Source organism: Plasmodium inui, assembly GCF_000524495.1.
Source record: "Plasmodium inui San Antonio 1 unplaced genomic scaffold supercont1.1, whole genome shotgun sequence".
NCBI lineage: Eukaryota > Apicomplexa > Aconoidasida > Haemosporida > Plasmodiidae > Plasmodium > Plasmodium inui.
In genome coordinates, this window is record NW_008481835.1 from 1,898,206 (window position 1) to 1,910,592 (window position 12,387).

Consider the following 12,387-nt stretch of genomic DNA (forward strand, 5'->3'; position numbering starts at 1 on the left):
AAAAGTAAAGATAAGTGTAAAAAAAAAAAAAAAAAAAAGAGATTCCACTTAAATTAGCATTGAACAGTTTACATTCTTTTTTGCCCAACTTAAGTAGGGTAAAAAAGGCAGCAGAGCAATATTTTACCAAATTTTTCTGACAGTCCTGATGCTTGTAGGATTTATGTATGCATAGCATGAAATTATATATGTTTACGATATTGTTAAAGTTCATAATATGATAATCCTAAGGCCAACCAAATTTACGGTTTAACGTAGGGATGAGCCATTGTGCAGTTATGTATTAAATTTGATACGAACATACTCATTTGGAAATAAAAAAGGGTAATCTTCGTCTACAATTAAAAAGGGAAAATAACTAATGATAGGGTTATTGTAACGATGCGAAAAGCTTTGCCTAAAAAGTTTCACGTGTGTCTTGAGTTATCTGATTGATTAGAAGTCACCATCATTTGTATGGCAGGCACGTATGAATGCGTTAGTAATTGCTTTTATTGCATTTTGTTAATTTTCGCCAGTTCCTGTTTCTGTTTCTGTTCCAGTTTCTGTTTCTTTTTGCTTTTCCTTCTCCTTTTCCTTTTGTGATTCGTCGGATTCATTCATCTCGGGCTGTTGAGAGGTCTCCTGTGCTGCAGCATGGTATGGTATGTCATCGTCTTCAGCCAAATCAAATAAATCAAGGTCGGCTTCTCCTGGTTGATTAAAAGGAAGCTGAAAGGACAAATGAAAAGGTAAATTGCGCATTATATATGTAATATATAGAAATATATATAATAAAAAGGCGTATGTATAAATATATGCACATATTTTGCAAGAATTTTTTGACACATTATTCAACCCTGCCGAAGGAAAACAGCATTCCTTTATTCTTACCCCAACGGAGAAGATCAATCCTATGTAGGTAATCATAAGAGTAGCAGCTAAGACGAGCATGAGTCCGAAATTTGCAGTTACCTGATCAGCTGATACTACTATATTAGAGAATTCGTTATTAATGGTTTTTAGGCCTTCAGAAGCCAAATAGTTAATATCAGAAGTCATTTTCAACAAGGGTACCTTTTAAGCGAAAAAAAAAAAGAAGCAAATTAATTTTGATGTGAAATACTATTAAATTTTTCTGTCCGCATATGTATATATACGTATAAGATTATTCTGGGTCATTTTTGTACATGTAGATAATTACTTTAATTCGTAAAAGCGCAGAGTTAGTAATAACAATTTATAGCATTTATTTGTTCTTATTTTTGTTACTTATATAAAAGTTAGATAAATGGTGAAGAAGAATTGTAAAAATCAGAGAATATAACTTACTGTTTTATTAAAATAATAAATGGAGTAACGTTGTTTTAATATTTTTTAGGTTAAATGGCAAAAGGGGATTTAAAGATAAAATGATTTATATGTCAATATCAAGAAAAATACAATTTATATGGTTTTGTATTTTAGTTCTATTTTATTAAATAATATTGCCTAAAATTGGGGATAAAAATAGAAATAGAATTTTACAATTATTTATTTTGAATTTTGCAAAATTATGCTAAAGAAACAATAGAATGGCAAATTAAAACATTAAAAAATTGCGATTTAATTGATGTTAGAATTATATATTTTACATAGAGCAGTTAACCACAAGAAAAGGTGTGGTAAGAGGGCGAATACAAATAATGAATTTTTTTTTAATTCAAAATAGATTATTTCGGAACTGCTAAAATTTTGTTATTTGTATTTTTTTTTTTTTTTACGATTAATTATAATGTACAAAATAGAATAATTGTCTGCATACAAGGATTTTGCAACAGTGAAAATAAAAATGTAGCATTAGGCATAGAGTTATGTTAGGTATATAATTACCTTTACGTAGGAGCAAGTAGCGGCATTTTTAATGGTATTTTTGTCAATGTGATTTCGGGATGCGTTCGCGTTGTCATATGCCTTCTTGAGGAATACTCGTTTTATTTATAAATAAAAAGTTCATTTCTGCAGCATCAATATTTCGATGTTATTACTTCCTCCATAATTTGGTCACTTATTGTTTATATTAAAAAAATTAGGAACGTCAAAAATAAAATGAAAGGACCCATGCACTATTTATGACATTCGAATGAATTGAAACCTTGTAAAAAGTCCTACAAGGAATGTTTACGAAAAAAAGAGCGCTTAAAAAAATATATAATATTAAGTTATATTCATGAGGAAGAATAATTGGAAACGTACAAATGCTTCAAGACGAATGAACAAAAAATGGCAACATTAATTTGAAGTGCATGAGATACACAGAATTTGAAAAGCATGAACAAAAGTGCTAAGTAGCAGAATAAAAAAAGGAAATAATAACATTTTCAGCAGGTCCATGAGTTTTTTCATAGCATTTTCTTTTTCATTGTAAGACTATTTCTGGCATATTTTTTTTGTAGCAATGAGGTTTTTTGCTGCATGGACGCAGGAAAAGCACACGATTTGAATTGTTCTAAAACATGAATAACATATGCCTACGTAGTTAAATATATAAATGTGTATATACAACTGAAACGCACTGCGCTTGAGATAATTAAGCAGCTATGAATGAAACTACGCATACGATTGCTATCTGCAATTTGTAATTATATCATCATTTGAATGATCAGTAGCTAATGGCCAATATTTACATGGCAAAGGTTAGGCAGACACTGGGTAAACCTACTGATGCATAGATAACTAAGTTAAGGCTAGTTATTGACGAACATATGCACAGTTTTATTGAAATATTTGGTACCGTTTATGTGTCCCTTTAGGGAAGAATTTACTAAATTTTATTCCCTTCTTGGATGAAATGCCACAATTCTGTGGAATTTTCTAGATGCAACGTACTGAGCACACCTTTTTAAAAAGTTTCCTTTTTGCAATGCGCGAATGTGCTACAGGAATGGAGGTAATATCCTCAGAGGATGGATGAAAAACTATCTGTAGATGTTAAAATGTAAGTTAAATTTGCAGGCAAGTTGGGTTGTCTTTTCGATTCGTTCGTTATATGCTTAAAAAATGCTGTACGGGTGCAATGAATTGGAAAAAAACTCATATAGGGAGTAATTCCTTTATTTTAATACATCATATCATTTTTGAAGTTCATAATGATATACTTTTTAATGCATAGCTCTAAATCTATTTTATCATCCCCCTACATGTGTACAACCTTTACACACATAAAAATTTGGATGTGCTTGTCTAAAAATGTGATTTTTGTTAAACAACAGAGGAGTTAATACAGATCATAACAAGGAAGAAAAAAAAAATGCGGTATAATGATTTGATTGTGAAGAGAAAGTGGATTAAAATAATGAATATGAAAACCAGGAGAAAAAATAAATTTTAAAATGTTTTCACGAAAGCGAGAGACACCAATGAATTTCTCTTAATAAAAGAGAAATTCTTATTTCTGAATATTTCTGCTTATTAATTTTTACCATCTGAATGAAATTCAGTTCGAACATATATCCTCTTCCAGAATATTCAATTAAATTTGTACAAGGTTAATCGGGTCACCACCGTGAATTATGTGTACGGTGAGATTAAGCCGCTGAAACGCATTTGTATTCACATATTTTTTGCACTGTGTGAGGACAGTAAATTTTATTCATAAATAAAATTGCAGTAAAAAATCTTCGCAATTCATTGGTTAATTGAAAGAAGGGAGTGGTACCCTATATATTTCTCTTTTCCTCATTTTTTTTCTCATTTCTTTTGATCTATGCTCTCCTTGAAAAAATAAATGCATTGGGGGAGCACACTGTGATATGCTACAACAACACGCTACGCGTAAATGTTGTACAAGGTTTTTTTTTCTTTCTTTTTTTTTTTCTTTTTTTTTCCAAGCAATATCTCGTTTGACATGAACTTAAAAAAAGCTTTTTATACACATCTCATTTTCTTAAATTTTGATGTAACTGGCCTCTATTCAATTTTTCCACAAAGTGCTATTTTTTTTAATTGCATCCATTCACAAAGAAGACCACTAACGGGTTGCGTTTACATGTACTCATGTATTTACTCAGTATGTTTGAGGGGGTCCCTCCTCAAATGATATTAAAATTCGTTATTTGTTGTGAGTCTTCTTTTTATAAAAAAATATTTGTTTCTTTCTCTCTTAATTTTTTCTTCATTTTTGAGAAAAAACTTTTTTAGTCCACTTAAAAGTGGCATGCAACTGTGCCAAATGCAGTTCTTACAAAACCCACATGCCATTACCACGCATGTGTAGACACATAAAATGTTGTGTTTTTTAAAATTTATGCTTTTAATTTGTGATTTAAAACATCGTAATTAACTATAAGGGAAACAAAACACATGTAGGTAACCTCCCACTGCAGATCTATTTGTTGATACGCATATGTATGCAGTGTTAACCACATGTAACCTCAAATTTCATTGATAAAATATTTTGCGAGCAACGCAGGTAAAAATGATTAAAATGAAAAGAAAAAAATAAAATAAAAAATAAAAATGAAAAAGTGGCAAGAAAGAGTTGCATGTTATAAAATTGACACATTAACACGTTAATTTTGCACAAATTTATGTTACGAAAATTGTTCAAATGCTTCGGCAGACGAAGAAAAAGCTCACTTTTAATTACACCTGCATGTGTGGTATATGCATACAAAATTTGTATCCTTTTTCTTTGGAAAGGCGTTTTTGTTTTATTTCCTGCCCCATATGAATATAACCAAAGTGTACATTTTTATCCTTATTTTACTCTTTAACATTTTATTTGAACCACATTTGTGCAATGCTGTCGTAAAGAGAAGTGATTCTCATTTGATGAAGTTAACCATTGATGAATTAAATAAAAAGAGGAAAAAGAAGGTCATATATGCGGTTATAGGTGTAGTGTTGGGAATTCTTGCCCTAGCCGCAGGTGGATTGGGAATGACTTATAGAAGGAAGAAGCCTTCCATATGGGACGATTTAGGTCTGGATGCGCATGGAATTTTAAATGTAACAATTGCACAGGGAATATGGATGGCAAAGAAGAGCATGACCAAGAAACCTACGCCCATAGATAAGTTATTACCGCATATGGATGAGATAAGAAATATAATAAAAGATGAATTGGGAAATAGGAAGTTGGATATTGATAAATATGATCCATTACAAATTGAAGATTTTTGCAACTTTTCGATGTATTGTATTAGAGAGTCTATGTTATCATTTGAAAGAAACCTAAGATTAGGATCATGGTGTACGAACGACTAACATAAGGTATAATAAAGATATTGATAGGTGTGTACAGATGAAAGGGGGGGTGAAAATACATCTGCTTTAAATTAAAGAAAAAGAGGTATTATCACCATTTTGTTCTTATGAAAACATGCATGTTATTTTTTACATTTCTTTAGCAACCCCCTGTCAGCAATATTGGGAAAATTTTGTTCTTTTAATTAAAGAAATAACATATAACAGTGACAAATGGCGCTTACATAATTATAAAGGGGAAGAAGCACCACCCCTTGACTTGTTCAGCCCTGTATGCATTGAATCATGTGCAGATGTTTTTCATATTTTATTCTTACGCATTTGTCTCATTTTTGATTTGTGCTTTATCTGCCATAGACTTTGTTTTGAAGTTTTTAATTTTTTTAAATTCTCTAATTTATTTGTGACGTCTGTGTGATATATATATATATAACACCGTGTGTCAGCGTGTTTATCAAAAACAAATTTAAGATAAGAGACGAGAAAGCATAAGTTGAAATATGTATATTAGAAAGGCTTATATATTTTTTTGCATCTAAAAAACAGCTTCTTCGAAAATTAAAACAGGTCCGCAGTATAAAATAACATTTTCGTTTCTTCTGAACGTAGAATGAGAGCGTAAAAATTATTATTGTAAATGTGAAGAATGGAGATATATAATATCGCATGACATTTCTCAAAAGTGGGAAAAATTAATGAGAATTTTTCCCCTCCCTTTTTGGTGAAACATTCGTTTAAGCTGTTTATAGAGCGGAAATTAATTTTACGGAACCTATGACATACTAGTAAACCATTTATAGTATGGGAAATAATTAAAAAAAAAAAAAAAAAATAAAGCACGTTTTAAAATATTTTGCAGACGTTGCAAATGTGATTTATGCTACACTGTAGCTTCAAAGCGGCATGAAAAAGGAGAGATGGAATTTTTTTTCTTAATTGTTTGCAAAAATGTTCAAAAAAATTTAGTCTGTTTATACGCTCTTTCGAATATGTGGTTAACACATTTGTAAAGCGAAAAAAAAAAGTTTAATTTAACTGCGCTGAATGAATTTATGTAATAAAATGTAAACAGGGGGAGAAAATGTGTTCGTAAACGGAAAATTACAAAATTCAGTTGTTAATTCAGTTAAATTGTTTTAAAAAGAAATTCATAAATGGTTAAATGCAATTTTACACACCAAAAAAAGAAAAAAAAAAAAAGTATAAATTAAAGTTGAGATGGTTAAGAAAAGACATATCTAACAGAAGAAACAGAAAAACGTTTATGAATGCAAATGTATACAAAAAGATAAAAGTTGTCCCTAAATAAGAGAAAAATTGAATCCCTATGTTTAAGCTACATTTTACATTAAAAATAGAAAAAACAGAGAGGGAAAAAACAAACAGGGAAAAAACGAAAGTGAGGAAAAGAAAAAAGTCAGGGAAAAACAAAAGTAGGGAAAAAACAAAAGGAAAAAACTGAAGAATTCTTGGATTAACAGGTTTCCTCACATTGTTAACCCTATCCAGGATATACATTATATAGCTGACATTATATTGAACAATTTATAATGACAAACTGTTAATCTGCTAATTTATCTGGGATAGAACTGTGTCAGAATAAATAAATGGGAACACATCTATACATATACACATCTGTACACATACATGTGTGTATCCTTTTTTGGAGGAAATAAAATTTTTATTACAAATAAAATTTACACATCATTATCTTTAATTAGTACATCTTGTCTGTGTTCTGATTATAAAGTAAGAGACAAACAAGATGCGGATAATGTCAGAAATTTGATTAAATCAACGTAACCTTAACAATGGTGCATCGACCACTAGGACATATGCGAATATTACTTAAAGGAGATAGATGAAATATTTCAAAATTTTTATTTATACTAAATTTTTTTCTGTATCATGTGATTTCAGATCGTATTTTACTATTTCTGCATGATTCCGTTTAATAAATCATCGTGTGCATTCATCATCAATTCGTTTGCATCTCTGAAATATGAACTATTCTCATCTACCAAAAACCACACGGGGAATACCTTCTCGTTGAAGATGCGGCTTTCTCTATTTTTTTTTCAGCTCACTCGTTTTTTTGGTTCCCTCTTGAGATTTCTTTTTTTCCTCATTGTTTTCCTTTACCGCAGTTTTTTTCACCTGAGTTTTGTTTACTTCAGGCTTTTTTGCCTCAGCCTTTTCCCCCTCAGCGTTCACCCCCGTGTTGGCCATCTTCTTTCGCAACAATTTTTCTTGTCTTCTCTTTTCAAAATGCGCCTTCTTTTCTTTCTGCCTCTTTCTTTTCTCCCTTTCCTTTCTTTTTTGTTCTTTAATTTTTAATTTGTGCTTGTTTTCCACGTTTTCTTCCTTCAATCCTTCTTCCTCACAATTAGCAAGATACTTATTGATCAATTCTTGGGTTAACTGACCTTTTGTAGCTTTTTTCCCCAATTCGTATAAGGACGAACGCTCTTTTTCTAGCAAGTATACATTACGACCCAAAAGATGATGCAAAGGAAAGGAGAAAAAATCTAATAATCCATAATTTTTTGGTCCCACTTCAAGTTCTGATTCATCATAGGTGTAATATTCTATAGGAATATTTTTTTTTCCTCTCTTTTATTGGTATTTCATAAATTCCTTCTATTACATCGTACTCTTGCACTTCCGTAACTGGGAGTTTTTCTCTGATTCCATAGACTGCTTTTTCAAATTTTTCATCGTACTCTTTTATTCCGTCTTTTACATCTGTTTTTAACATATAACGTTTTTTTTCATGTGTTTCGATATATTCCTCTATGTCCCCTATGTCATCTTCCTTGAAGGCAGAGATTACAGTTTCTACAGTTCTCTCGATTTGATCTACATCGGAGGGAATATTTCCTGATATTCCAAAATTGTTACCTTCCGTAACAGCATTATTTCCCTTTTCTGCAGTACTTACAGTGTCGTCTGGCAGGGCATTTATATTTTCCTCCATTGCATGACTACTTGATTCAGCATCAATTTTTGGTTCTTTTATTTTGGATTCCTTTAATTCTGGTTCCTTTAATTCCGAATCTGCACAGCCCTTTAATCCATAATCCCTTGTTTCGTCCGGCGTTTAAAATTCTTTTAATCCTGCAGGTGCACTATGTGTTAATATATTTTCCTTTGCGAGGTGGCTTTCATTATATTCTTCTAAGTTATGTGTTTTGTTCTCCAATGGGCAGTCTTTCGATACGTTACTTTCGTTATATTCTTTTAAATCAGGTGGTTTCTTTTTCAGTTGATAATCTTGTGATATGTTACTTTGGTTATATTCTTTTAAATCGGGAAGTTTCCTCTTGAAGGGGTATAATGATTTTTCATATTTTTCAAAATCTTTGAGTTCAAGAGTTAATGGATCGTTCACTCCATATATAATTCCGTCTTCATTGTCAATAATATGACTGCCCCATTTCAATTTGTAAATTTTTGTTTGATGTCGCATGTTATCTTCTTCCCATTGACGTACATCTATTTCATATTCGTGTTTATTTAACGGGAATGTGCTAGATTACTTTGACTCTTTCTGAATATAGGCTAAATCACTTTTGGGCACATTTTTTAAAGGATAAGTTTGCGATTTCGTGTCCTTTTCGCTTCCTACCAGTCCACTGGGTGGTTTATGTTTCAATTTTTAACCATTTGATTGATTCATTCCTGTACTTTCCACTAATCCACTAGGGGGAGCACTTTTGACTGGATAATTTTTTGATTCGTCTCTTTTTTTTTTCTGATCTAATTGCTTCGGTTCTACTTCCATGGATGTGTCTTCTGGAGTTTTTTTCTCTTTCTGGTTATCGCATAATTCTCTGAGTTATTGTCCGGGTAACTCGTCCTTTTTTGTATTATCCTCCGATTTGGATGTTTCCGCTTTTCCTGAAGAGTGATTTTCTGATTTGTCTTTGTTTCTGGCTTTTAATACGTCCGTGGGGGATTCTTTTGGTGAGTTAGTCGCATATTCGCCCTTTTTGCTAACTTTTAAACCACTAGAAACTTCCCTTTTCAGAGAATTTTTCAGTGCCTTTTTTTTTATGTACGCCTAATTTGCTAGGAGGTCCTAACTCTGCAGGACTGTCTACTGATTGGATTTCTTCGTTACTAACCTTTAAGCCAGTAGGGTCTGGTCCTGTCAGAGACTGAACGGTTGATCTTACCGATTTATTATTAACTTTTAGTCCTTCCATATCATCTCCCTTTAATGTAGATTCGGTCAATCCATTTTTTATTGTGTTCTCTTTTTCTACGGGAGGTTTTTGAACAATGTGCAATAAATGACCTGTTGACCTTTTCGTTCTTTTGTTAATCTTTAATTCATGAGGGGTAGTTCAAACTGGTGACTTGTCTTCTGTTACCTTAGCTTTTTTATTAGCCTTTGACGCACGTTTTTTGGTCTTTCCTAGTGAATTATTTCCGGATTTATCCTTTTTACTAACGTCGGGTTTACTTTGAGGGGTATCCTTCAATGAACCCTTATCTAACTCATCTTTTTTATTAACTTGTAACTCGGTAGGAGGAGAACTTTTCAATGAATGGGTCACTGAATGATCCTTTCTCTTAGATTTTAATCCACTAGGAGGTGTTCTAGTTACGTGATTATTTTACATTCCTTCCTTCTTTTTATTATTGTTTAGATCGGGATGAGGAGTTCCCTTTAATGTGCATTCAATTGATCTGGCCCCTTCATTTTTAATACTTATTCCAGTATGCGCAGTGCTACTCTTTAATGGTAGTTTTATTGGTCGATTGTTTCAGTGTTATCTCTTAACCCCGTGTGGGGAGTTCCTCTTTGTTGGTTCCCCGGAGCTGCAGGAGTTCCATCTCGATTTTTTAATTTGCTAGCTTTTAATTCAGTGGATCCTATATTTTCTGCTAATGCTATATCATATCTTGAAGTCACTGATGTTCCAGAATTATGTGGAATGTCATAGAATTCCCTGTATTTGGCCTAGTAAAACGATAAACAGCAAAGAAGTTGTAGAGAATAATTTATTTGGACATCATTTTAATGACATTTAAAGGAATGTCCATTCGTGTTATGTAGACAAATAGAGGAAAAGTTTACTTATGCACTTTCTCGCCTTTTCATTTCCTTACAAAGTTAGAACAAATCGATGTTCAAATGGGGAAGAATATTACGAGTATTTTAACATGGAGAAGGAAAATATTTTCTTTTGTTCCTTTATGGCATTTCATTTAATTTTCCATGTACGCAGAAGCAAATTTTCTAGTTACGTTTTAATGGACATGCATGAGACAATTATAGTTTATTTTGTCGTGTGTAACATACGTGATAAGGCATTTTCTTCATTAGTGTTCAGGTTAAAAATAATCGCCAAGTGTTAGAAGGTAAATAAAAATAACACGCACACAATATATGTGTGTAATTGTTAGCGTGTGTGTGTACGTGTGAGTAAAGGGGGGAGTAATCAATTTCATAATAACAGTAGAAAAGGTAAAACAATCTGACATGCGAGTTAGTCTAATTAATATAACTATTAAAAAAAAGGCGTTTGAAATGAACTAACTGTTTTTAATATTGCAAAAAGTTTTCCTTAATTATATGTCTTTCAGTAAAGTGGTGAGGGCAAAAGAAAAAAAAAATAATAATAAATAAATAAAATAATTAACGAAAAGGGGAAAATTAAGCAGAATCTTGTTATAAAATTGGAATATCAGAACATGTGCATGTTTCAATAATCTCTTTAAATTTGAAGTTGAACTGCGAGAAGGCATTAGGTGAATAAAAATTAGAACAAAAAAATTATAAGTAAATTTAACAGAGATAACTTCTCACAGAAGTGGACTTTAAACAATTATTCTGCTAAGGGCTCCATTTTCAAGAATATTATTCATCAATGTTTCTTTTTACTATGATTACTTTATTTATGCATTGGGGTGTTCCTATTTTGCGTGATGAAATCTAAATTGTCATTTTCCTTTTCCTTCGCATGCTAGCAAGGTGACACTTATGATGAGATTTACATAAAAAAGAAATAATCGCCGAATTGTAACGATGCTGCCATGGTCATTTTGTATGTGCATATGTATATATGTGAGAATTAACAATCGCACAGGGCACCCCCAGAGGGAATTGAGCATTTTTACCTAGTTGTGTGAAAAATAATGAAAGAAAAACTTCTTCTTTTTAATTCCATAGTCATAACCTAGGAAAGTAACAAGAAAAGCACATTGCTACATCTTGGGGTTCCTATGTTACAAGAAAAGGTAATTAACAAAAAATAAATAAAAAGGAGACTGGCAAAAAAAAAAAGGAAAAAAAAAAAAGAATTCTAGAATGTTATGTGTAATGATCAATATATTTCCACCGCTTAGATAAGTCAAATAAATAGTTACCATTCCAATAATTCTAAATTCAACATATAGAAAAGAATTGAAAGTAAAAATAAAAGCTTTCTTTCAATTTTGTCTAATTGTTATTTTCTTCATTTGGGAACTATGAAAAAGATAAAAAATGTCTTCTAAGGGTTACACATAAAAAATGGCATCTTTAATTATTGCACTCAGGGCTCACTTCATCTTTAGTACACATTTCTCTAGTAATACACGACAGTTATAATGAATGCAAAAAGGTGGAGCTGTTTAAATAGGCAATATTTCCATACAATTGTCAAAAATAATTATATTATGTGTAGAATAAAATTTCGCTGTATGTTTCTAAATAGTACTTATATTACAAGCACATAAAATGAGATGAAGATGATCCCTTCAAATCAATAAGACTGTGCACAGAATATGCTACCATTTTCGTATTTTTAATTTAAAATGGGGGAAAATTGTGAAATAAAGCACTGCATCATTTCACGTATTAAAAAAAACTTTGCATAAAAATATGTACTCGGAAGAAGATCCCCTGTATTATGGGTGCTCCAATTTCGTTCACTTATCATATAATATGCATAAAATTAGGATCAACCAAGAAAAAGGTGCACTAATGTCCAACGAAATAAATTTAATAATAATTTATCTTTCAATTAAGCGCTTTGCACAATATTTATATTCCTTTGGATTGAAAATGTGAATGGATATTCAGCCAAAGTGTGACTAAAGAATAATGAAAATAAGAACAGGTTGCATATGTATGGAAAAGTGATACATTTTCTTTTTTTTTTTTTTTTT

At 31.4% G+C, this 12,387-nt stretch overlaps 4 protein-coding genes across 4 annotated transcripts; 1 reads left to right on the plus strand and 3 right to left on the minus strand.

The window, feature by feature from the left end:
- Window positions 1-504: 504 nt before the first annotated feature.
- C922_00425 (hypothetical protein) lies at window positions 505-1,041 on the minus strand (the record flags this gene model as incomplete). Its single annotated transcript, XM_008816041.1, has 2 exons — window positions 505-711; window positions 874-1,041. 2 exons carry the CDS (start codon window positions 1,039-1,041, stop codon window positions 505-507), a joined length of 375 nt encoding a protein of 124 aa, XP_008814263.1.
- A 3,645-nt stretch (window positions 1,042-4,686) lies between these two features.
- On the plus strand, window positions 4,687-5,226 carry C922_00426 (hypothetical protein; the record flags this gene model as incomplete). The annotated part of the gene is made up of 1 exon (XM_008816042.1): window positions 4,687-5,226. The coding sequence occupies one exon, from the start codon at window positions 4,687-4,689 to the stop codon at window positions 5,224-5,226; it is 540 nt and encodes a 179-aa protein (XP_008814264.1).
- Window positions 5,227-7,157: 1,931 nt separating this feature from the next.
- On the minus strand, window positions 7,158-8,695 carry C922_00427 (hypothetical protein; the record flags this gene model as incomplete). The annotated part of the gene is made up of 4 exons (XM_008816043.1): window positions 7,158-7,243; window positions 7,314-7,790; window positions 7,990-8,283; window positions 8,356-8,695. 4 exons carry the CDS (start codon window positions 8,693-8,695, stop codon window positions 7,158-7,160), a joined length of 1,197 nt encoding a protein of 398 aa, XP_008814265.1.
- Window positions 8,696-9,064: 369 nt separating this feature from the next.
- Window positions 9,065-10,443, minus strand: C922_00428 (hypothetical protein; the record flags this gene model as incomplete). The annotated part of the gene is made up of 5 exons (XM_008816044.1): window positions 9,065-9,289; window positions 9,405-9,490; window positions 9,632-9,819; window positions 10,017-10,195; window positions 10,387-10,443. 5 exons carry the CDS (start codon window positions 10,441-10,443, stop codon window positions 9,065-9,067), a joined length of 735 nt encoding a protein of 244 aa, XP_008814266.1.
- Between the last annotated feature and the right edge of the window lie 1,944 nt (window positions 10,444-12,387).